We start from the raw sequence: 23,868 nt of genomic DNA on the forward strand, positions 1-23,868 counted from the left end.
CATGCTAATAAGGACATAGTTTTAAATAAAAACAACAAAAATCCATCCAAAGTCTTACAAAACCTAGGAAAGATGTGAAAACAATGTGAGTCTTGGTGCATTTCTCTCATGTATGTAAAACTATCAAAGATGATACCAAGAGTCCTGAAAAGAACTAAATATAGAACTACATAGGAACATGGTTAAGCACTTCTATACTTGTATGCAACAGAAGATAAAGCAGGGAGTAGAACAGATGCTTGGAGAATCTCTTCACAAAATCTACTCATAATAAGCAAAACATCGAAGCATGTGAAACAATAAATGTGTGGAAAAGGAGGAAAATGTTACTACATTTTATGGCAGGGATGAACGTTAAAGAAAATAAGCTAAATAAAACACACCAGACATGGGGCTGGGAAGGTAGCTCAGCGGTAGAGTGCATGCTTTGCAAGCATGAGGCCCTGGGTTCGATTCCTCAGCACCACATAAACAGAAAAAGCCGGAAGTGGCCCTGTGGCTCCAGTGGTCAAGAGCTAGCCTTGAGCAGAAGAGCTGAGGGACAGCGCCCAGACCCAGAGTTCAGGCCTCATGACTGGCAAAAAACAAAAACAAAACAAAACACCAGACATAAAGGAACAGCCACGGTATGTTTTCCCTTACTGAGCTTCCAAGGATCAACAAACTTGTAGAGGCCAAATGTAGGATGATTCCAGAGACTGGGATAGAGAGGAACAGGAGCTGCCTATTTAATGATCATACAGCTTCACAGATGGAAGATGAAAACTGGTGTAGATGGATGGAAGAAATGGCTACACAGCAATATGGTCATGTGTTTTATCAGTGAACTGTATGCATAAGAATAGCTAATGGAGCCACACACAGCCTTGAACAAACATATACTCCCTGAACATAGGAAACTCAGGAAGGATTAGGTGCCAGCCTATGCTACAAAACAAGTTCAAGAGCTTGCTGGACTCCAAAACAAGACCTGTCATTGAAAAGAATATGGAAAAATCAAATTTGGGATTCTACGAAGAGATATGAGTGACATATGTATCTATTTTACCTACTGAAATAACAAAGTGAAAGTGCTTCAAATATGCTCAAACTGTTTAGCTGGAACCACACTAAAAATAGCATTAATAACAAACACAAATAGACAAAAGATACAAATTATTATAATCTGTGCATCTTGCTTGTAGGTTTTGCAGATGTTTTCACTGACTATTGCTCAAATGTGTCACATATTTCTGAATCATTTCTCCCACTAGATTCCTAATGATACATTGCCACACATGTTATTTAGTAGAAAAGTACCTGAGATTAAAGTTTACTACATAGTGAAGAGTTAAAAATTAGGAACCTCACTTCACCACAACCATTATTAACTTGCTAACTGCTGACTTTGCCTCTGTAAATATGCTTGCATTTAGACCCCCTTTGGCCTGGGAGATAATTGGCAATAACTCAAGTATTGGCTGGCCCAGATGTCCGGATATCAGCCCACCCAGAACAAGAATAGCGGTTATAGATAAGTGCATGTTCTTCAGTTCCAAATGAATTAAGCCATCCCTGGGACAAACCTTGACAATGACCACCTGGCCAGACCATAAACCGGGTCAAATGTCAACCAATTATAGACCAACCATAAGCCAATTATATCACAAAGAGTATTTTATGCTGATTCTATGATTTTTGCCTTTAAAAATGTCTGTAACCTCTGCTCGGGACTCCCTGTCTGCTTGGGACAGAGAGTCCGTTTGTGCAAACGTCAAATAAACTCCTCTTGCTTATTGCATCTGCTGGTTTGGAGTCTTGGTTCCTGGGGTGCCCTCCCGTTGAAGAAAGTATCCCAGTGAGTCTGGAGTCTTTCAATAGAAAATGTATATCAGATTTTGCTATTAATGATATTTTAGATATGAAAACCATAGTCACTATATTGTTTATTTTCACAACCAGCTTCTATCTTATACTGTCAGTGCATGAAAATAGTCAAACAGAGCCAGAAGAAAAAGTAAAACTGCAGGAACCACATCAAATGAGGTTAAATCAGAGAAAGATAATAGAATCTGGGAAACTCAAATTATTTTATGTTTAGCAACAATTTTCCTGTATATTGAGTAAGAAAAATATCAATTCTAAGAGCCATGTCACCAAAAGAAAACTGATCAGTAAGAAAAACTATTTCCCAGATAAACCATTTGAAGAAAATAAAAATTAAGAGACAAATGAAGGAAAGTGAAACTGAGAGAATGAAGGAGAAAAAGAGACAGAGAAAAATAGACAATGAGAGAGAGAAAGAGAGAAATAAAGCTAGTGAAGCTACATGGTGGTGGCTCATGCCTGCAATCAGGAGGCTGAGATCTGAGGAATGTTAGTATTATCCCCACCTTTACTCCTCAGCTCCACCCAGATCTGAGCTCCTCCCAGCCCTAGTTTTCCCCCCATACAGCTGGCCGCTCCCTGTCTCCACTCAGACCCACCTAAGCATGCAACTAAGTCACTTCCTGCCCCCCAGATCCTATTGCTTCCTGAATAGGGACAGATTCATGTGCTCCCTCCAAGACTGGGAAATATGGTCCCTCTAATAAACCTTATAATCTTTCTCCTGTGCCTGCTTGTGGTCCCCTGGGATGGACATGAAGGAACCCTACAAGGATCACAGACTGAAGCCAGGAAGATATGAAAGTCTGAGTCTTATCTCCAATAAAGTACCCATAGTCATTGGAAGTGGAGATGTGGCTTCAGTGGTAGAACATTATCTTTGAACCAAATAATTTCATGGTCAGTTTCCAGACATTGAGTTCAAGAATCAGGACAAGCATACATAGAAAAAGGGCATTGTATTGTATTCAAATTAGGTTTTAACAATTGTTTTTGGAATACTTGTATAGGAAGTCTCTCTCAATTTTTTTTTTGTCAGTCGGGGAGCCTGAACTCTGAGCCTGGGCACTCTTTCAGCTCCTAAGCTCAAAGCTAACACTCTGCCAATTGAGCCACAGTGCACTGCTGGCTTTTTTCTGCTTTTGTGGTTCTGAGGAATCAAACCCAGGACCTTATTCATGAAAGACAAGCACTCTACCACTGAACCACCTGCCTAGCCAGTCTCTCTCATTTTAAGTGATGTAAAATAGGCTACTTATATTAGTGGAGAAATTGTAATTTGTGAAGAACAAACACATAAAGTGGACTATATCTGTGCCAGCAACATTTTTCTTTTTAATCGGAGCTTTTTAATGGAGCTTGAACTCTGTGCCTGAGCGCTGTCCCTCAGCTCTTCAGCTCAAAGATGGATATAGCGCTCTGCCACTTGAGCTACAGCACCACTTCCGGTTTTCTGGTGGTTTATTGGAGATAAGAGTTTCACCGACTTTCCTGCACAGGCTGGCTTTGAACAGCCATCCTCAAATCTCAGCATCCTGAGTAGCTAGGATTACAGCCTTGAGCCATGAGTGCCCAGCTGCCAGCAATATTTTTAAAGTTTCAAAAGCCATAGGAAGTGCAGAGGATGAAAAGAAGATCACTATGTTTATATGAGATATTTTCAAGGAATGTTTACCATTCATTGGCTTCAATTCACAAAAAGCAAGTTTATAAAGTCACATGGGTGAGTACCAGAATCTCTAGGTTCAGGAGAATAAACGCATAACTCCTGACTCTCCTTGTCTCGAAAATCAGAGGTTTGTGAGCCACTTTCTGGCACTTGAAGGAACAAGTGCTAATGGTAGCACAAACCCATGAGCCCGTAAAATATCATCCACCCCAGACAGGAAAGATGGGCAGGGCAGACTCTGGCTAGGAGCCTCAGATCGCTTCCAGTTACAGCTCCCAAGTTCCCCTGAAAAAGAGAATCTGGGCTTCTACCTCTTGGCTCTGACTATGGAGTACAAAGCTGCACTTCAGAGCACTTCCAGCAACAAGGCAAAAGGAAACAAAACGAATTTGCAACTAAAATCACCAACAGTGGCCAAGGAGGCTCTGGCCCCTCTTCCCCTCCCCCGCCCCCACACACTTTCAAAGGATCTATGCCGCGATAGAAACTACAATTCCCATAATGCGATGCACAACTCACCTAGAGGAAGTGGGCCTGTTACAGGTTTTTGACTGGCACCAGACCCTTGGTCCTAAGTGTGCATGGATGCATGGGGACCTTTCTCTCTCAGGTGCGGGGACTAAGGTGAGTTTCTTCTTGAAAAATCAGTTTGCCTCCTGAAACATTGTGAAACAAACCAAAAAACAGAAATATATTGGGCTCATTACATAATTTGGCTTTTTAATTCTTAGTTCTATTAATGTAATTGAGGTTATGAGAATACATTGTTTTTGTTTTTGTTCAGAAAGTACGTTTTGCTGAATGTAAACTATGTCTCTGTTTTGCCTTAAAATTTTGAATATCTCCCCTCTCACTTTAAAAAGGTATTTGCAGCTGTGTGCCAGTGGCTCATGCCTGTAATCCTAGGTGCTCAGGAGGCTGAGATCTGAGGATGGTGGTACAAAGCCAGCTTGGGCAGGAAAGTTCATGAGTTTTATCTCCAATTAACCATCAGAAAAATGGAAGTTGCCTTATGGAAGGGCTCACCTTGAGCTGCAGAGCTCAGGGATATATATATATATATATATTTGGATAAAATAGCAAAATTTTAAGATGTATATATATATACTTTATAATCTTTGAATTAAATGGATTTGACAAAATCTACTCATTACTTTCCCAGAAACTCCCAAATTCCATCTATGAAATTTTAAGGGGTTTTTGGTTATTTGTGTCTGAAATTTGACTTTCCTTTAAAAGTTTTTTTCACTCCTTTTGTTTTCCTGTGGTTTGAACTAAGAGCTGGGGCACTGTCTGTGAGCAGTTGCTGTGCTGTACTTGCCTTTCTTTTATTAATTGCTTCAGGGAACTAGTGAAAAGTTTCCTCTCAGGGGTTTCTTAGAAAATGGTAGTCCTCCTCCAAGACTGTTCAAAAAATGGTTGTCTAGGGAGATCAGGGTGAATGTGGGTAGGGATAGGGTTTGGGGTAGGTCTATACTCATGTGAAGCTTGATCACTTCCTCCAAACCAGTTTGTTTTTACTTTTCTGTTTTGCATATCCTATTTTGTTTTGATTTTCTACTTCTTCTCTGATACTAGAAGTTTCTGCCAGCAACTCTAGGCTACATATCTAGGGGACATCAGACTTGTCTTCCCAGACTGTATCCATTACATTGTGGAATAAATCTTTTGCCTCCCTCCCTCCTATCAGAGATCCTAAGCTTGTTTCCTAAGGGTTCATTGTGATTGTTGATGATCCTTTCCTACATCATGATTGGGAAGGATTGTGTAGGAAATATTCATGCCTGATATTCAGTCCTCTGGTGCATGGGTTCTCCATGCCTCTTTTCGTGGACATGACCCATTCCTAATGAAAATGGAGATCGTGAGGCACTTTTGGATGTATAGATGTCAACTTTGGAGCACCTATAAAATATGAAGGAAAAATAATTCTTTCTTTCTGTAAAAGTTAAAAGTAAGTTCCTGAGAGGCAAGGACATAAGGATCAGGTATAAATGGGTGCTTCCTAGACTAGCTGTGTCCCATAGTTGTCATTGTTCAAGGTTACATTTTTCAAACACTCATTTCTAAGTATTATGTTTATTGTACTAGTATAAATAGAATTTACTTCCTACATTATTTTTCAATTGTTCATTGCTCACAGACGTAAGTCTCATTATTTGGGAGACAAATATTATATCCTCTTCCTTCATTGATCTCAATTATTAACTGTTGCAGATCCTGATGTAGAAGGTACAAGTATGGTAAAGTATTCAGGGATAGAGGCTCTGACTTCCTCTGGAGGAAAAGGTGAACAATGGAAAAAGATGGAGCTTATGCATAACAATATTAGAATTCCTTTGGCAGGAGATGTGGTGGTGCATCCCCCTTGGGTTCCATTATGCCTATAGATTCCTGTGGTCGCGATGATCCACCACTATGGGGGGGCTTGTGGATTATGGAGAGCCTGTGGATTTGTCCACTGTTCTGGTGGTGGGAGTCTCCCAGTGTGCACTGCAGGACTGGTCTCAGAGGAGTGACGTGATCAGTAGTACCTTGCTGGCCCCCATGTTTGTCAGCCTGTGTGGACAAACTCACCCTGACATCTGGTACTGGCTGCTGCCTTGAGGCCTATTTGGATGAATGCCTCTCTACATCCCATACCTCTGTTTCAGAGACCTGTTCTGTTTAATGGTTTTGTATCATTTACTGTGCAAGCTTATGTTATATATCCATACATGGTGGTAGTTGAGCTGGGTATGGCTTTCAAGAGTGGGGTGGTGTTTCATGCCACTTGCAGGAACAATTGTGTTCTTATTAACTGCATAAATCCTTCGAGACTACTATGCAATCACCTTAACTTATGTTGCCTGTTCAGTTGATAGAACCATGATGGTATTGTAAGTTTGGGTATGTTTCCTATTGAGGTTCAGAGGGCTCTTAGCCATTGCTGCAGATTTTTGGGGAATTTGGTTGCTAGCATTACTGCTACACTAACTCTTCTTGCTAGTGCTTCTTCTGTGACCTTCTGTGACCCTTACCCAAACCATATATACAGTACAACATGTTAATACTTTAGCTTGATATATTTCTGGTGCACTGGGATGCAGGTGGGCAAAGATAAGACGATTGTGATATGTTTTATGATTTGGAAACAGCAATGATATATGTTGATAATCAGGTAGAACTGCTAAAGATCCAGTTAAAAATGAGGTGTCATGCTAATGGTCAGTACACCTGTGTTATTCCTCTTAAATATGATGGAAATATGATTTGGGCCAATATCCAGTAACATATTTGAAGAATCTAGTCCTCTGATCATTTAAGCTTAGACATTATGTAGCTTCAGGGTCAGATATCTGATATTGGTCACTCCATCATGCAGACTTAACTGCATCAGTTCTCCATTACCTGCAGGGATTCAACCTGGGAAATAGCACCCCTTTTACCATTTCTTAGGCATTTTCCTGTTTCTTGTTTTGGTATTCCTTTTTCTTCCTTTCTTCCTGAGATGTAAGATCTGCTGCTTTTTCCAGGTTCAGGCTGATAGACACTTGCTCAATTTACAAAATAAAAAAGGGGGAGATGCTGCAGACCCAGAGGTACCAGGAACTGGCAAGGTGTGAGCAAAAGCCCCACAACCACTGACTCCAACCTTCAGGGCTATAAGTACTTGCCCTTTTCCTAGGAGGGAGTGTTCCTTTTAGCTTCTGGGCCTGGGGCTTACCTATAGTTGTTTGGTGGACAAAGATTGAACTAGAATGCGGAAGGATGCATAGGGTCTGCACATGCTCCCACATTGAGTCCTAGAACAATGTGATGCAACCATTGGACAGATATAGAAAGTGTCTATAGCTAAGGTTGTTGCTGGAATAAAGAGAGATTTACCATTGGCCTTCTCTGTCTCTTCAAGTATAACCCCCTTGCCCTTCCGGGGCACTGCTGGTATTTTGGGTAGCCCCAGCAGTGGTACAGTGCTTACCTAACATGCATGAAGCCCTGGGTTGAAGTCCTCAGTACCACATACACAGAAAATGCAGAATGTGGAATTGTGGCTCAAGTAGTAGGGTGCTAGTCTTGAGCAAAATAAGTTCAGGGACAGTGTCCAGGCACTGAGTTCAAGCCTTAGAGTTGGGACATAAAACAAAAGAAATGCAAGCTGGGAGCTGGTGCCTCATGTCTGTAATCCTAGCTATTCAAAAGGCTGAAACCTGAGGATCCCGGTTCAGAGTCAGCCTGGGCAGCAACATGTGTGACACCCCAGTGACCACCAGAAATCCAGAAGTGGTGCTGTGGCTCACCTGGTAGAGTACTTACTTGCCTTGAGCTGAAGAGCTCAGAGATGGTTCCCAGGCTCAGAGTACAAGTGCTGTAACCAACCCCCCCCCCCCAAAAAAAAAAGGATAAAAGAATAAATACTTGCATCATAAATGTAGGCCTCAACAATGAAAACTACACTTCACAAGTAGTCTTGGAATCACCCCAGTTTTTCCTGATCCTTTTCTCCTTGCCTCTCAGGAATTTACTTTTACAGAACTAAATTAGTTTTTCTTTATATTGTTAGAAGTGCTTTAAGTTGATGTATATACATCCAAATATGCCCTTTGTTTCCCATTTTCAGTTCCATTATAGAGACATAGAAAGCCCATACACTGGAGAACAAAAATTAGGCATGAAAGTTTCCAATCGAATCCTTCCCAATTATGTTGTAATTAAAGGATCACCAAATATCACCATAAGCCTTTAAGACTAGTATAGTATCTTGAATAAGAGAGAGGGAGACTGTTGCAGACCCTGGGGTGCCTGCCAGGAGTAGGAAAAATGTGAGCAAAGGCTTCAGGGCCATTGACTCCCAGCCTCAGGACTGCAAGTCCTTGACCTTTTTTATGGTTTGAGGAAGTGTGTGTTCTAGCTTTTTGGCCTGGGGCTTAAGTGAAGGGAGGCTTTGGTGGAAAAGATGGATTGAAATAGAATGAGGAAAGATGTGTGCTGTTTGCACTTTTGGGCACAGTGGGTCTAGACCAATATTACACAAGCATTTGAGAAATATATCAGAATTGTGCCATCAGCCATCTCTCTGTCTCCTTAATTATCATCCCATTGGCTCTCAGAGCCTTGCTTGTGCTTTGCTGGGATTGTGGCAGGAGACAAAAGATTTATTCCACAGTTTAGAGGTTCCCTAGATATGTAGCCTAAAGCTACTGAAAGGAACTTTTAGGATCAGTGAAGAGGTAAGAATTCTAAAGAGTTTTTCACATGCAAAATGAAAGACAAAAGCAGACTGGTTTGCAAGTGATTAAGCTTCACATCAACATTGATCTATCCTAAACTTCACTCTTTTATCCCACCTGCATTCATCCTGACCCACCCAACCCCCAAACTACTCTCTTTGTAGGGAAATGGAGGTGATTTGCTATGTTCTTAAGAATCCTATGAGGAATCATTTCACTTGTTACCTTAAGAAATTATTAAAGGAGGGGGCGCTGGAGGCTCATGCCTGTAATCCTAGCTACTCAGGAGGCTGAGATCTAAGGATCGCGGTTCAAAGCCAGCCCGGGCAGGAGAGACCTTGAGACTCCTATCTCCAATAAACCACCAGAAAACCGGAAGTGGCGCTGTAGCTCAAGTGGTAGAGCGCTCGCCTTGAGCTGAAGAGCTGAGGATAGTGCCCAGGCCCAGAGTTCAAGCCCCACGGCCTACAAAAAAAAGAAATTATTAAAGGAAATGCAAGTAGAGCATAGCAAAAGCTCACAGACAGTACCCAAGCTGTGAGTTCAAGCCACAGGACCAACAGCAAAAGGGAAAAAAAACCAAAAAAACTCTTCAATGAAAAGCAAAATTCAGAGACAACCAAAAACTCCTTTTGATTGAATAGATAGAATTAGGGAGTTCTTGGAAAATTGTTAGATTTTGCGAAATCCAAATCAACACAAGGATTTTGCTGCATATATACCTAACAATCTTCCTATTTTATGCCAGTGTATATATTGCAGCAATGGGAAATGACACAGGTATAAGTTTAGTGTCTGTGAGTACCTTTGTAAAGTGAGAGGGGATGTATTAAACAAATTAAGGCCAAACTGAGATATAATTTACATTCAGCAGAAGGCAGGCATTGAGCAAAAAGAAAGGTATAAGCAATGCAGTCTCATAACCTCAATTTCATTATTAGAACTAAGACCCAAAAAGCCAATGTATCCAATTCTCCACATATATTTCCATGTTCTGATTGGTCTTAAAGTATTTCGGGAGAAAAACAGTGGTTTTCAAGAAGAAACTTAGCTTAGTTCCCATAGCAGAGAGAGAAAAGTACCAATGCACACAAGCAAACTTGTTCCCAGGTATGTAGCAGGGTGGCACCGAGCATTGTGGGAATTGTAGTCTCCATGGAGGACATTTTCTTTGAAAGTCATGGGCTGTTTTTGTTTTTTGGAGTGTGGGTGCGGGGCAGAAGATCGTTTTACCCATGAGTCTCCCTGCCCACCATGGGCATTTTAAGTCTGCCTCTTCCGTATTCTTTCCTTTGCTTTGCTGCTGGAAGTGCCCTGAAGTACAGTGTGGACTTCCATAGGTGGGAGCCAGGAGGCCGGCGCCCAGCTCTGTGCAGTGGAGCTTGGGAGCTGTAACTTGAAGGAATCTCAGGCTTTGGAACTGATGTCAGGTAGGAACTGTGCGATTGCTGCTGGAGTGTTCCCTCCAAGGGTTTCTTTTTCTTTTTCTGTTCCTGTTTTTTTGGTCGTTGGTGGGGCTTAAACTTTGGGCCTGCAAGCAGCATTCCTGAGCTCCTCAGCTCAGAGGGAGAGCTTTATACTTGAGCCAAAGCTCCTACTTCCCTCTCCATGCTTTTCTCCAGTCTGGGGTTGGTAATTTGCTTGAGGTTCAGGAGTTTGTGCTGCCATTAGCCTCTGGCCCTTCAGATGCAAGAACCTGATTCCCAAATGTCTGAGAGCAAGCTGGATTAATCTCCAGACGAGGAGAACCCAAGAGCTGTGCATTTGTATTCCAAGACCAAGGGATTCTTCTATTAACCCACATGACTTTATTTGCTTTGCCCAGATGTAAGAGGAGTACAGGAAGAATTCTAGTGAAATTGTGAGGTGTGTGCCTGCCTGAGTCCTCTTACACTGCAGTTGTATTTGGGGCTTCTGTGTTGTTTCTCTTAGAGATGTTTTAATCTATTTGGCCTGAGTTTTTATTTTCCTGGCTTGAGTTCCCAAGTGTTTGTACACGATCCTGTTTCTTTTTTTTTGGGTCCGGTCGTGGGGCCTGAACTCTGGGCCTGGGCGCTGTCCCTCAGCTCTTCAGCTCAAGGCTAGCACTCTACCACTTGAGCCACAGTGCCACTTCCGCCTTTTTTCTTATGTGGTGCTGAGGAATCGAATCCAGGGCCTCGAGCATGCAAGGCAAGTGCTCTACCACTGAGCCATCTTCCCAGCCCCCACGATCCTGTTTCTAGAGACAGTTGTACATGGGATATTGGAGTAGTGAGTACTGGGCCTCTATTTTTAGGAATGAAGCCTAGCAATGTTTGAAGCAGAGCACCCTATGAATGGGAATCTCCATCCTAAATGAACAGACCTGGTCAATTCTGGGAAGCCCTATAGAGCAGAAGCAGAAAAGCACAGGAAGGGGAAGATGTTGCTAGCTTCCTTTGCCTTATGCAAAAATTGCCACTTCTCTGAGCACCAGATTCACGTGGTACTCTTTCCTACACCACTCTCAATCACGTTTTGCTGTTGCAACGTTTAAACTAATTTCTGGGAGTTGTGATGTGCTGAATTAAGGAATAAACCAGAGCGTAGTTATCACAGGGTACCTGAGGCAGTGATTTGTGATGGTTGGGCAATTATTTTGACTGAAAGTATTTATTTATGTACTAATCCCTAATCTTCTCGCTAATGTATGCAGCCTGTTTCCACTAAGACTTTTAGTATGTAATCATTGAAACTTATCTTAAAGGTGCCATCTGTGGATTTGCTAATGCTAGCTCTAATCAGTTGGTTGTGCCTGGTAGTTCAGAAAGTGTTGGTCAGGGATCTTTGGTCTTACAAGAAAAATCACAGAAGAAACCTTGAGGTAATATGTCTTCTCAAGGTTGTATGCTTTGTAGATGTTGCCTATCATCAGGTGTGTCACTCCTATATTGTGTATTTTATGTTGTACATTTTTTTAGCCCTGTATCTCCAGTAGGATGGCCAAGGTTCTTCCCATGACTGTTTAGGAAAGTGACCATTAGGAACTTCTCAAACCAGGGTTTACATCATCTTTACTCATGTTCTGTGGCCAAAGCATGCTAAATGTCCAATTACAAGTCATTGCATAGGTGTGCAATGGGTACAGTGAAATTTGCCGTTTGACAATCATTATTGAAATAATATCACACCAGAAATATATTCTGTATATATTTTCCTCTATAACATTTGATAAAAACTACTGAGTTACATCAGACATGCATTCCATGGACTTTAAATATGTACATCAATGAGGTAGAACATAAATTCCAATGGATACCTAGGATACCTTTGCATTAAAAGAAAGCAGGTCATACATCCTGAAGTACATTCAGTAATAACTACTTTTAGTGGAAATGTGATATGTTTTTGCTTTCAATTATTCATTTTTTTGGGGGGGAAACTTTCATTTTTTTGGGGGTCCATTCGTGGGGCCTGAACTCTGGGCCTGGGCGCTGTCCCTCAGCTCTTCTGCTCAAGGCTAGCGCTCTATCACTTGAGTCACAGTGCCATTTCCGGCTTCTTTTCTTTTTGCTTATGTGGTGCTGAGGAATCGAACCCAGGGCCTCATGCATGCAAGGCAAGCACTCTACCACTGAGCCACCTTCCCAGCCCCGGAAACTTTCATTTTTACAAATTTAGTATGTACATAAACATAGAAATTAGTTGCTTTAATGATATCTATGTACCAGGAAATGGGCTGGATTTGTGTTTATAGGAGACATTAATGCTCTTCTTGAGACATTAAAGATTCTTCTCTTTAAGAAAGCTTTATGCTTTTCCAAACCATGTATCATGTTTGCAAGAGGAAATTCTGGGGCAAAATACTCACAGATTCTTTTCTGAATATGTCATTTGCCTTATATCTCAGCCATGCTTCCAGAATCTTCTGTTCATTGTCAGCAGCAAGAAAGAATGAAAGGATCTCTGGTGAGTTTTTTATTTGTTATTTTTATTTCTCATTTGTTTTCCACCATTATATGAACCTAAGATGTTCAAGAATTAAAAACAATGGTCTGGGAAGGTAGCTCAGTGGTAGAGCACTTGCCTTGCATGCTTGAGAACCTAGGTTGGATTCCTCAGCACCACATAAGCAAAAAGAAAAAAGCCAGAAGTTGTGGCTAAAGTGGTGGAGCGCAGGCGTTGAGCTGAAGAGCTGAGGGACAGCGCCCAGGCCCAGAGTTCAGGCCCCACGACTGGACCCCCCCCCAAAAAAAAACAAAACAAACAAACAAGAATTAAAAAGAATACCAGCCACACAGATTCAGCCTCAGGAACATATTCTTAAATCAGATAAAGATGGCTTGTAGATTTAGCAGATAAAGATTGCTTGTAGATTTAGCAGATTAAATGGTTATATTCTTTCTAAGTTGAATGCAGATTTGCTTCAGAACGTCTATGTTTTGTGTTGTCATAAAATTGATTCACACTTATTATGTGATGTAATGACACCAAGGAGGTTATATCTCATGAAAGGTGAAGGATAGATTGCAACCAGATCACATCCTCATGAGTAACATTAAACTATCTCAATGACATTTTCCTGGAATTGCTGAAATAGTCTGGTCACACACAACTTCATGTGTTCTTTTTTTTTTTGGGTCCGGTCGTGGGGCCTGAACTCTGGGCCTGGGCGCTGTCCCTCAGCTCTTCAGCTCAAGACTAGCGCTCTACCACTTGAGCCACAGCGCCACTTCCGGCTTTTTTCTTTTTGCTTATGTGGTGCTGAGGAATCAAACCCAGGGCCTCAGGCATGCAAGGCAAGCACTCTACCACTGAGCCACCTTCCCAGCTCAACTTCATGTGTTCTTAAGAAATGATTAACCTACATGTACTTAAATTAATCTCCATATATACTTCTTGGGCCACTTCATGGTCTTGGTCTTACTTGAAACTATATTTGTTGCTAAACTTTATGGTCTTTCTACAAAACCCTGTTTGTTTTCTAAAGTATCCTCACAAGATTCCTTTCCTCTATATTCTCTCTCAAATCTTGATTTTCTACTCACTAGTGTTGGTTATTTTTCTGTTCCTCACTCTTTGTATCTATCTTTTAATCTTTTTTTTTTTTTTTTTTTTTTACTTTTTTCATTCCATCTTTCCTCCATATGTGTCTCAGTTGTTTCTTTTCTTCAAATGGTCTATCTGGGAGCTAGTTTTTCTTAGTGATCAGTTTTACTTTGCTGACGTGGCTCTTATGATTAACATTTTTCTTACTCATTATATAGGAAAATTGTTTCCTAGAGAGTTCTACAGGATTCCAGAACCAAAGACAATTAGAGAAACACAAAAACATAAACAGATAGACTTAGGGGAAATTAGGGTTTTGAAGGCTCTCTGGCACTTGGTTCCTGGGTATCAGCAAGCTAGCATAGTTCCTTGAGTGCACACAGGGAAGATTACTATTGATAACATTAAAAATGAACTATCTATATTAATAATACAATCAGAGCCACAACAGGTTGTGGGGGAAACATATTTCCTTATTCTCCTGAGACAGAAGACTGGCGCCCAGAGAAAATGCAAACATTAAGTTCACCTTTCCTAGCCCTCAAGTTAAACAGCACCTCAGTTTCAGCTGCTATCTTTCTAAAACTAAAGAAAAAGCCTGCACTCCAGTTTCTTAACCCTCTCCAGAATTCTCTTTTAAGCCTTCTGCATCCAGCTCTCAGTGCTCTCAGTGCAGTCAGGCTGGAATTCCAACCTCTCAATCCTTTACCCCCTGCAGCTCAACTTCAGAGTTCCATACAGAAAAGTACTTCCTTCCCCCAATTGATACACTACAAGAAAACCTGATTTCTCCTGCTTCTGTTATCTTTGGTAACTTCATTTGATGTGGTATTCAGTTTTGTTTTTCCTTCCCACTATTTTGAATATTTTAATTCACTGCCAGTATAAGATTTGAACTACTTTTGATAAAAAAAAAAAACAATGCAGTGCTGAGGTTTTCTCTATTAGAAATATCACTTGTTGCAAAATCTCACAGATGTTTGCTCAGGAATTGATTTTGATCTCTGAGGAATTTCACTATTAACTAACACAAGTGGAAATATATCCTTAGCGATCTACTGTTGAAATGACTCAGGAATATGTGCCACATTTGAGCATTTGGTCATATTTATCATTTTTGTCATCTTGAGTGTTCCTTGAGCCTGCATAAATTTGCCTCCACCTTCCATGAAGGCCTATTAAAATGAAAATCGTGTCAAGGAACATTTTATTCCCCTCCTACCTATATTTTGTATTGTAGAATGTAGGGAAACTTTACAAAACTTCATGGTAGCAGTTCTTTTTTATGTAGGAAGGAAATACCAGGGTATCTATGACCACATTTCAATATTTAGTATTTAAACCAAACATGGTTAACCTAGGATATTTTTTTTTCTTTTTTTTGGGGGGGGGTCCAGTCGTGGGGTCTGAACTCTGGGCCTGGGCACTGGCCCTCAGCTCTTCAGCTCAAGACTAGTACTCTACCACTTGAGCCACAGTGCCACTTCCGGCTTTTTCTCTTTGCTTATGTGGTGCTGAGGAATCGAACCCAGGGCCTCATGCATGCAAGGCACTGAGCCACCTTCCCAGCCCAACCTAGGATAGTTTTATGTGGGAACTAAATCAAATCCTATAAGGGCCCAAAAAATCATTAGCTTCTTTCTGAAGTACTGCTACTGTTTTTAACATTCATGTGGACACTGCTTTTCATAGATCTGGTCATGTTCTATGTTCTGTATTCCATGTGATATCCTGAATGTGTGCTGCTTCCTTATTATAGTACTTGTTAATAGTAGATCTAAATAGGATTTATGATGATGCAGTATATGTAAATGCAGGAAAAATATTTGTGTAATTCATTGTTACCCTGATATGTACTAAAATTTTATCAAAAAATGATAATATAATTTTTAACATACCTCTTTAGACTTATTGTTGTCATGCCAGATTATTGTCTCCTTAGAATTTTTTTTTTGGGGGGTCTGGTCCTGGGGCTGAACTCTGGGCCTGGGCGCTGTCCCTCAGCTCTTCAGCTCAAGGCTATTGATCTACCACCTGTGCCATAGTGCCACTTCTGGCTCTTTTCTTTTTGCTTATGTGGTACTGAGGAGTAGAATCCAGGGCCTCATGCATGCAAGGCAAGTGCTCTACCACTGAGCCACCTTACCAGCCATCCGTAGAATTTTTACCTTGTCTCTGTTGCTAGCAGCAGAAATGTGTTTGCATGCATTTGGGAAACTGTAATTTTTATTGGTCTTTGGGCTTCAATTCTGGGCCTGGCTGTTGTCAATCAGCTCTTCAGGTCAAGGTGAGTGCTCTACCACTTGAGTTACAGTGCAACTTTCAGTTTTCTGGTAGTTTATTGGAGATAAGTGTCTCATGGACTTTCCTGCCTGGACTGGCCTTGAACCATGATCCTCAGACCTCAGCCTCCTGAGTAGGTTGGATTGAACACATAAGCCACCAGTGCCCTACAAATCTGTGTATTTTAATGACCAGGTTTATATATTGTCAAATATTTCTAATTTGCTATTTAATTCTCTCAGTGAATAGATAACACAGCAAGCTGTGAACATTTTATGTAAGACAAAAGCATACCTGTAGGGGTTGGGAAGGTGGCTTAGTGGTAGATCTCTAGCCTTGCATGCATGAGGCCCTGGGTTCGATTCCTCAGCACCACATAAGCAAAAAGAAAAAAGCCTGAAGTGGTGCTGTGGCTCAAGTGGTAGAGTGCTAGCCTTGAGCTGAAGAGCTAAGGGACAGTGCCCAGGCCCAGAGTTCAGGCCCCATGACCGGACACCCCCCCCCCCCCAAAAAAAAAAAAAGCATACCTGCAGCATAATGAAATACCAGATTGGAGTTCTCATAACCCAGGTCTGATTTCTTGATGGATATGTGCCATTACAGAATTTGATATCATTTGATGATGTGGCTGTGGACTTCACCTGGAAGGAGGGGCAGGATCTGGATCCTGGTCAGAGGACCCTTCATAGAGATGTAATGCTGGAGACCTATAGCAACCTCATGTCCTTGGGTGAGCAAAGGTCATTTTTACTTGGAAGATCAAGTGCTTTTTATTTTACTAGACATTATTATTACTAGACATTAGACTGTTTATGTTATTTAGGGATAAGATTCCAGTCCATGGGAAGTGTCATTTCTTTCTAAGGGAAACTTCAACTTGATTATATGTAACTCAAGAGCTAATTTTATTCTCACTCTTTAAGAAAGCAAATCAGTAGTTGGACAAAAGTCAACTGTGTTCCACTAATACAAGACTGACTTCCCAGACTTGGAATGATTATTTTGGTGGATCTACAGTCTAGATAGGATATACGTTACTACTGATTATGATGTGGAAATCAGTAGTTGAAAGTTTGTAAGCCAAACCTGTTATAGGGTTTAGTGCTTCAAGCTTCGAATTCTAGATACTCTGGAGGCTGAAATCTGAAGATTGTGGTTTGAAGCCAGCAACTATAGAAAAATGACCATGAGACTCTTATCTTCAATTAACCATTCAAATACTAGAAATGTAGCTAACATTCAAACTAGTAGAATGCTAGCTTTGAGAAAAAGAGCTGAGTTCAAGCCACACAATTGGCACAATAAACCCAAAGCTGGGGAAACTCCACAATTGAGCTGTTAAGAATTGAGAAACCATGGGCTGGGAAGGTGGCTCCGTGGTAGAGTGCTTCCCTTGCATGCTTGAGGCCCTATGTTCGATTTCTCAGCAGCACATAAGCAGAAAAAAAAAACAGGAAGTGACGGTGTGGCTCAAGTGGTAGAGTGCTAGCCTTGAGCTGAAGATCTGAGGGACAGTACCCAGGCCCAGAGTTCAGGCCGTACAACCGTCCCCCCCCCCCCCCTAAAAGAAATAACAATTGAGAAATAAGATTTAGTAGCAACCTTGGGAACAGGATGTCTGCGACCTTACATTAATGATGACCCAGCAAGAGCAATAGTTCTCCACTATTTCTTAATCACAGGGCTCTGTGTTCCTAAACCTAAATTGATTGTCAAGCTGGAGCAAGGTGCAGAACCATGGATAAGAGAAGGCTCAGAAGAGAATTTCACAGGTGGGTTAAAGCATCTTGAATGGTAATGATGGGTCCAGAGCCCAGTTGGTCTGTTTATCTTGAGCTGTACAGAGCAATAGTATTCCTAGTGCCCCTGAGTCATGTGTGGCAGAGAACTAGGTGATCCTTTGTCTCAAGGAATTGTCAATCCAGAATTCACGTGGAGACAAACTGAATTTGGTGTACCAGTGTAGTTAATGTTAGCAATTCTCTTTGTCTGTAGAGAAGTCATTCTGAAAGAGAAAAACACAATGAGAAATGTACAAAAGGTGATCTCATTTTCCTTTAAACCTGTATGATGCAGGTAGGAGGAAAAGCGGAGTATGCTAGGGCTGCTATCCTGTGATCAGGACAATTTCTTATCAGTGGTGCTGGGCATAGAGGGAGATTCAGAATTGAAGCATTAAGAGGATGTAGATGAATAATGTAAGTACATATTTCCTGGAGAAAAATAGAAAAATCTGAAAAACCAAAAACATTGTTTTCTATTGTAAAATATCAGTACTACTTTCTTAATTACTACATTGTGTAGAAAAGTATATATTCTGCATAAAACAATGCTTTGATATTTGAAAATCTAGTAACAGAATGTGAGGAAATATCTTTATATTAAGGAATTTATGGATCTCATTTATGTTTTTGTCTATTTTTCTATTATTCATTTTAGATGTCCCAGAAATGGAGGATGTGATTAGCACCTGTCAGGAAAATCACAATGAATATCTATCTGAAGTAGCAATCATGAATAGTAACCCAGGGGAGGAAAAAGTGAGACTTATAAGAAGTTTTAATTTGAGCTCAAAACAGAAGTCAGAACTGATTAAGAATAATGGGAACTCCTTAGGGATGAGGACAGAAAAGCTCCATGGGTGTCAGAATATGGGTGATTTCAGTGAGCCTGGTAAGATATGTGCTGCATATAGTCCTCATGTTTCTTCTGTAGTTGAAGAATATAAACAATGTGAAAGGTCTTTCACCAAGAAGACACACCTTATTCTCCCTCAGAGAACACAAACAGGAGAGAAACCTTATGAATGTAACATGTGTGAAAAGATTTTCACCTGTAAGGCATATCTTACTGTCCACCAGAGAATCCACACAGGAGATAAGCCATATGAATGTAACGTGTGTGGAAAGTCTTTCACTCAGAATTCACACCTTACTGTCCACCAGAGAAGACACACAGGAGATAAACCTTTTGAATGTAACATGTGTGAAATGTCTTTCACCACGAAGTCAAACCTTACTATCCACCAGAGAAGACACACAGGAGATAAACCTTTCAAATGTAACATGTGTGAAATGTCTTTCACCACGAAGTCAAACCTTACTATCCACCAGAGGACACACACAGGAGAGAAACCTTATGAATGTAACGTTTGTGGAAAGTCTTTCACCCAAAAGCTACACCTTACTGGCCACCAGAGAACACACACAGGAGAGAGACCTTATGAATGTAACGTGTGTGGAAAGTCTTTCACCTGGAAGATACACCTTACTGTCCACCAGAGAACACACACAAGAGAGAAACCTTATGAATGTAACATATGTGGAAAGTCTTACTCTTGGAAGGCAGCCCTTACTGGCCACCAGAGAACACACATAGGACATAAACCTTATGAGTGTAACATGTGTGGAAAGTCTTTCACCTGGAAGTCAAACTTCAATGTCCACCAGAGAACACACACAGAAGACAAACCTTATCAATGTAACACGTGTGGAAAGTCTTTTACCCAGAAGGCATACCTTATTGTCCACCAGAGAACACACACAGGAGAGAAACCTTATGAATGTAACTTGTGTGGAAAGTCTTTCACCCAGAAACGATACTTTACTGCCCATCAAAGAACACACACAGGAGAGAAACTTCATGAATGTAACTTGTGTGGAAAGTCTTTTACCTGGAAGTCATCGCTCACTGCCCATCAGAGAACACACACAAGAGAGAAACCTTATGAATGTAACATGTGTGGAAAGTGTTTCACCTGGAAGTCATACCTTACTGTCCATCAGAAAACACACAGGAAAAAAACCTTATGAATGTCATATGTGTGGAAAGTATTTCAGCCAGAAGCCAGACCTTACTATCCACCAGAGAGCACACACAGGAGAGAAATTTTGTGAATGTAACCTATGTGGAACGTCTTTCATCCAGAACGTACACCTTTCTGTCCATCAGAAAAAAACCACCAGAGAGAAATGCTATGTATGTAGCAGGCATGGAAATTCTTTCACCTGGAAGGCACAACTTCACATCCATCACAGAACACAAGGAGAGAAACCTTATGAATGCAACCAGTGTGGAAAGACCTGGAGGTCACAGCTTAACACACATAAGTTGATTCACACAAATGAAATAACTTAGGATTGTTCCAAATGGGAAAAGTCTTTCACGGTAATAAAATTGAAATTGCAACACAGAACCCACACGGCATAGAAACCTTATGGTATAACAGATGTTGAGTCCTCCAACTAGAAGACACAGCTCAGGGTTCATCACAACACACACACACACACACACACACACACACACACACAAACACAAAGAGGAGAGAAATCGTATGTAGGAAAAATAAATGGGAAGGTTTTCAAGAAAAAGTCCTAACTCAGTTTGCATCAGAGAACAGACAGGCGAGAAAATAAAAATGTAACAATTGTGGAAAGTCCTTTACCAAGTAGTCATGGATCCAAGTTCATAGGACACACACAGCGGAGTAATCTTAAAAATATTACAAATGTGGAAAGCCTTTGATCTGAAAGGAATCGCTCAGTGTTCATCAGAGAACTGACTCACATAGGAGAAAAGAAAGTAGTGCACAGAACAAATGATTTTCAATCAGAATTGAATCCTCAGTATATGTGAGAGCATACACAGGACAGAAGTTATGAGTATCGAAAACATTTTGCCAGAAGTCACATCTGTACAGGTATCAGAGACCTGGACACATGACAGAATCTCTGTAAATATAAACATGAGAGGAAGTCTTTCAACCAGAAGCCAACCTTCAGCAAGTATTAGAACATTCACCCAAGAAAGAAGCCCAACCTAGGAAAATCTTTGTCAGAAAACCTCTGTAAATTATACAGAGAAATCCTTCATGGCAGAGTTAAGCTAGGTGTGATGGGAAACCATTCTTCACTCTTCAGCTTTCTAAGCCGACATTTCTCATCCTTTCATTGTGTTGAGTGTGGATGATGTCTTTCAATATTATTCAAAGCATGTAGAAACAATCAGTCTTGACAAGTAATTCAGAGATTGAAGTTATTAATTTGTGTCTTTTATACTAAGGAATAGTTTGTTAGGGTAATTTGATAAACTCTTAGAAAAATGTGCTCTGGGCATTTGGGACTGGATTCAGATCATTTTCAACATGGTTAGGGGAACAATAGATGGGTAAAGACTGTTATGATAGGAGGCAAGAACATGAGAACAACCAGTTTTCTATTGCTCCCTTAAGTCTCCCTCTGAATGTGTGATCCATGTCTTATAGTACAAATGACTTACTTATTCCAGTTCAGTTTTGAATGGAAGATCTGATGGAAGATATTAGTCCTTATTGCAGTACATCCATAGTAGTAAAATCTTTCTCAGAGCGGGTAACAATGCTTGATTGGAAATGTATTCATGACCTTCCTCATAATTGTATAATCAATCTATACAGTATCTTTATAATAAAAATATATTTTTTCAAAAATGTGGTTGATAAAGACAAGAGTCTCTGCATTTTGTGGGGGAGAACCCCAAAATGTCTTCAGTGCTTGCTTTTTTCTTTAATTAATTACTGGTGATGAACAACTTGTGATTGATTCACTCTTAGTCCATTTAGTTGTTCTGCTGAGTGAGCTATGATAAAACACCAGTGTGGACGATGTGATGAGCCTGCATTTTCTCAATGTTCTAGAGGCTGATTACAAATTTTCTTGGCCTTACTTTGAAATACAATATGATGTTCCATATTTTGTTTGTGTAATGAGTATATATCCATGCCATGAGTATATATCCAAAACCCAGAACACATATACATCTGAAGTGGGTATCATTTTTTTTTTTTTTTGGTCTGGTTGTGGGGCCTGAACTCTGGGCCTAGGCACTGTCCCTCAGCTCTTCAGCTCAAGGCTAGCCCTCTACCACTTGAGCAACAGTGCCACTTCCGGCTTTTTTTTGTTGTTGTTGTTTATGTGGTGCTGAGGAATCGAACCCAGGGTCTCATGCATGCAAGGCAAGTGCTCTACCACTGAGCCATCTACCCAGCCCCGAACACATATTTCTTTGTTATGAGAAGAAGGCTTTCATTTGCTATCTCATATAGGACCAAGATAGATAAGACATTCGGAAAAATAAGACATTTTGCAATCACTCACAAAAATTTAAGTTAACAAAAAGTAAAACTATCTGCCACTTGAGCTATAGCATCACTTCTAGGCCGAGAGGAAGGAAGGAAGGAAAGAAGGAGGGAAGTGAGAGAGGGAAAGAGGAAGGGAAGGAAGGAAGAAGAAGGAAGAAACAAACTTCAAAAGAAGAATGTTTAGTATTTGGTGAATGTGAGAATTATTCTTTCAGAGGTGGGGCTCAAGAAAAATGGCTTTTACAAAAAGCAAATTCTTGAACTGTTTACAAAATGATAAAGAGGATGTAACATTTTATAAATTGATTTAATAATACAGTAATATTAAGTAAGGAGGTCAGGTGTGGCTGGTGCCCTTTTGGCCACATGGTGGATGGTGGGGTCTGTTTTCATTCAGGGGGAAGGAAATGCCCCATCCATTACTTGCCTCCCAAATGATGGGTGTGGCTGGATCCCTGGAAGCAGGCATGGACATTTGGCTGATATGTTACTCAATCTGTTAGTTCAGTTTTTGGAACTGGGAATTTCCTGTAGCCCTGCCTCCTGCTTAAACCCTATTTAGGCTGCAGCAACAGTGGCACCAGATGCCATGCCACATGTCTCTGTGATCATGTCCTGTGTCCTGTCTCCTGGCTTGTCTCTGGTCATCAGTGTCCCAATTCAGCACTCTCTTGATGCTCATTGGTTTCTTGGTGTTGCTTTTATTCTTTTTTTCCTTTCTGTCCTGTTTCCAAGCTGTCTAAGTGTATTTGTGGACTGCAAGTCTTTGTTACAACAGGCTGCTTGCAGACTGCTAACTGTGTCATAGACTCCAGTATTCCATCTTCCAAAATGTGGCTTCCAACAAATATACTGTCTTCTTTTACAGAAACACAAAGGTTGACCTAACATTAGAATTTCTAGAGCCAAGATAGATGCCCCTGTATAGTTATGTAATAAAAGATATCCTGGCGGCATTTTGAAAAAATGTCTGTTGCATCAGAAAGTGCTTAATAAGTAAATCAAGACCAAGAGTCCAGAACCTATATAAGCCAGTCATCTAGATATGTCCAGAGCTGTTTGGTTACAAGAAAAGCTCTACTGGGGCTGGGAAGGTGGCTCAGTGGTAGAGCGCTTGCCTTGCATGCATGAGGCCCTGGGTTCGATTCCTCAGCACCACATAAACAAAGAAAAAAAAGCCAGAAGTGGCGCTGTGGCTCAAGTGGTAGAGCACTAGCCTTGAGCTGAAGAGCTGAGGGACAGTGCCCAGGCCCAGAGTTCAGGCCCCACAACTGGACCCACAAAAAAAAAAAAAAAGAAAAGCTCTACTTTCACACTTTCATGAAGGAATGTATTTGTGCCAATATGAGGTGTTGAACTCAGGAACTGAGTTGAAGCCAGTCAGAACTGGCTTCAAAGGGGATTCTCTCATCTTGGCCTCCATAAAAGCTAGGAATCAAAGCATGATCCCTGTGGGCTGTTCTGAAGAAATCTCTGTCTGGGAACAAGAGGTTTCATTCAGTGCTTCACCTCCGGCTTCCTGTCCCTTCAACAATTTCAGTATTTATTTTAATTGTTCAAAGAGAATCCTTAGATCCTGCCTATGATTCCATTTACGAGATAAGGACAGTGGACTTCACATTGCCAGATTTAGCTAGGTTCCAAGCTTAACCCCTTCCCTCACACTGTTCACCCTTCTCCTTATCTACAGAGGCCTAGTAAAAAAAAAATAG

At 40.9% G+C, this 23,868-nt stretch overlaps 1 protein-coding gene across 1 annotated transcript in view; it reads left to right on the forward strand.

Moving 5' to 3' along the window:
- LOC122123294 (zinc finger protein 260-like) overlaps positions 1-21,335 on the forward strand; it is an 85,635-nt gene extending 64,300 nt beyond the window's left edge. Inside the window, exons 7-9 of the mRNA XM_042697652.1 lie at positions 18,829-19,172; positions 19,509-19,597; positions 21,302-21,335. Of these exons, the coding sequence (XP_042553586.1) occupies positions 18,829-19,172; positions 19,509-19,597; positions 21,302-21,335 (467 nt within the window). The remainder of the gene's footprint in view (positions 1-18,828; positions 19,173-19,508; positions 19,598-21,301) is intronic.
- Positions 21,336-23,868: the final 2,533 nt, after the last annotated feature.

Source organism: Dipodomys spectabilis, unplaced genomic scaffold, assembly GCF_019054845.1.
Source record: "Dipodomys spectabilis isolate Male_0828 unplaced genomic scaffold, ASM1905484v1 ptg000227l, whole genome shotgun sequence".
NCBI classification, from domain to species: domain Eukaryota; kingdom Metazoa; phylum Chordata; class Mammalia; order Rodentia; family Heteromyidae; genus Dipodomys; species Dipodomys spectabilis.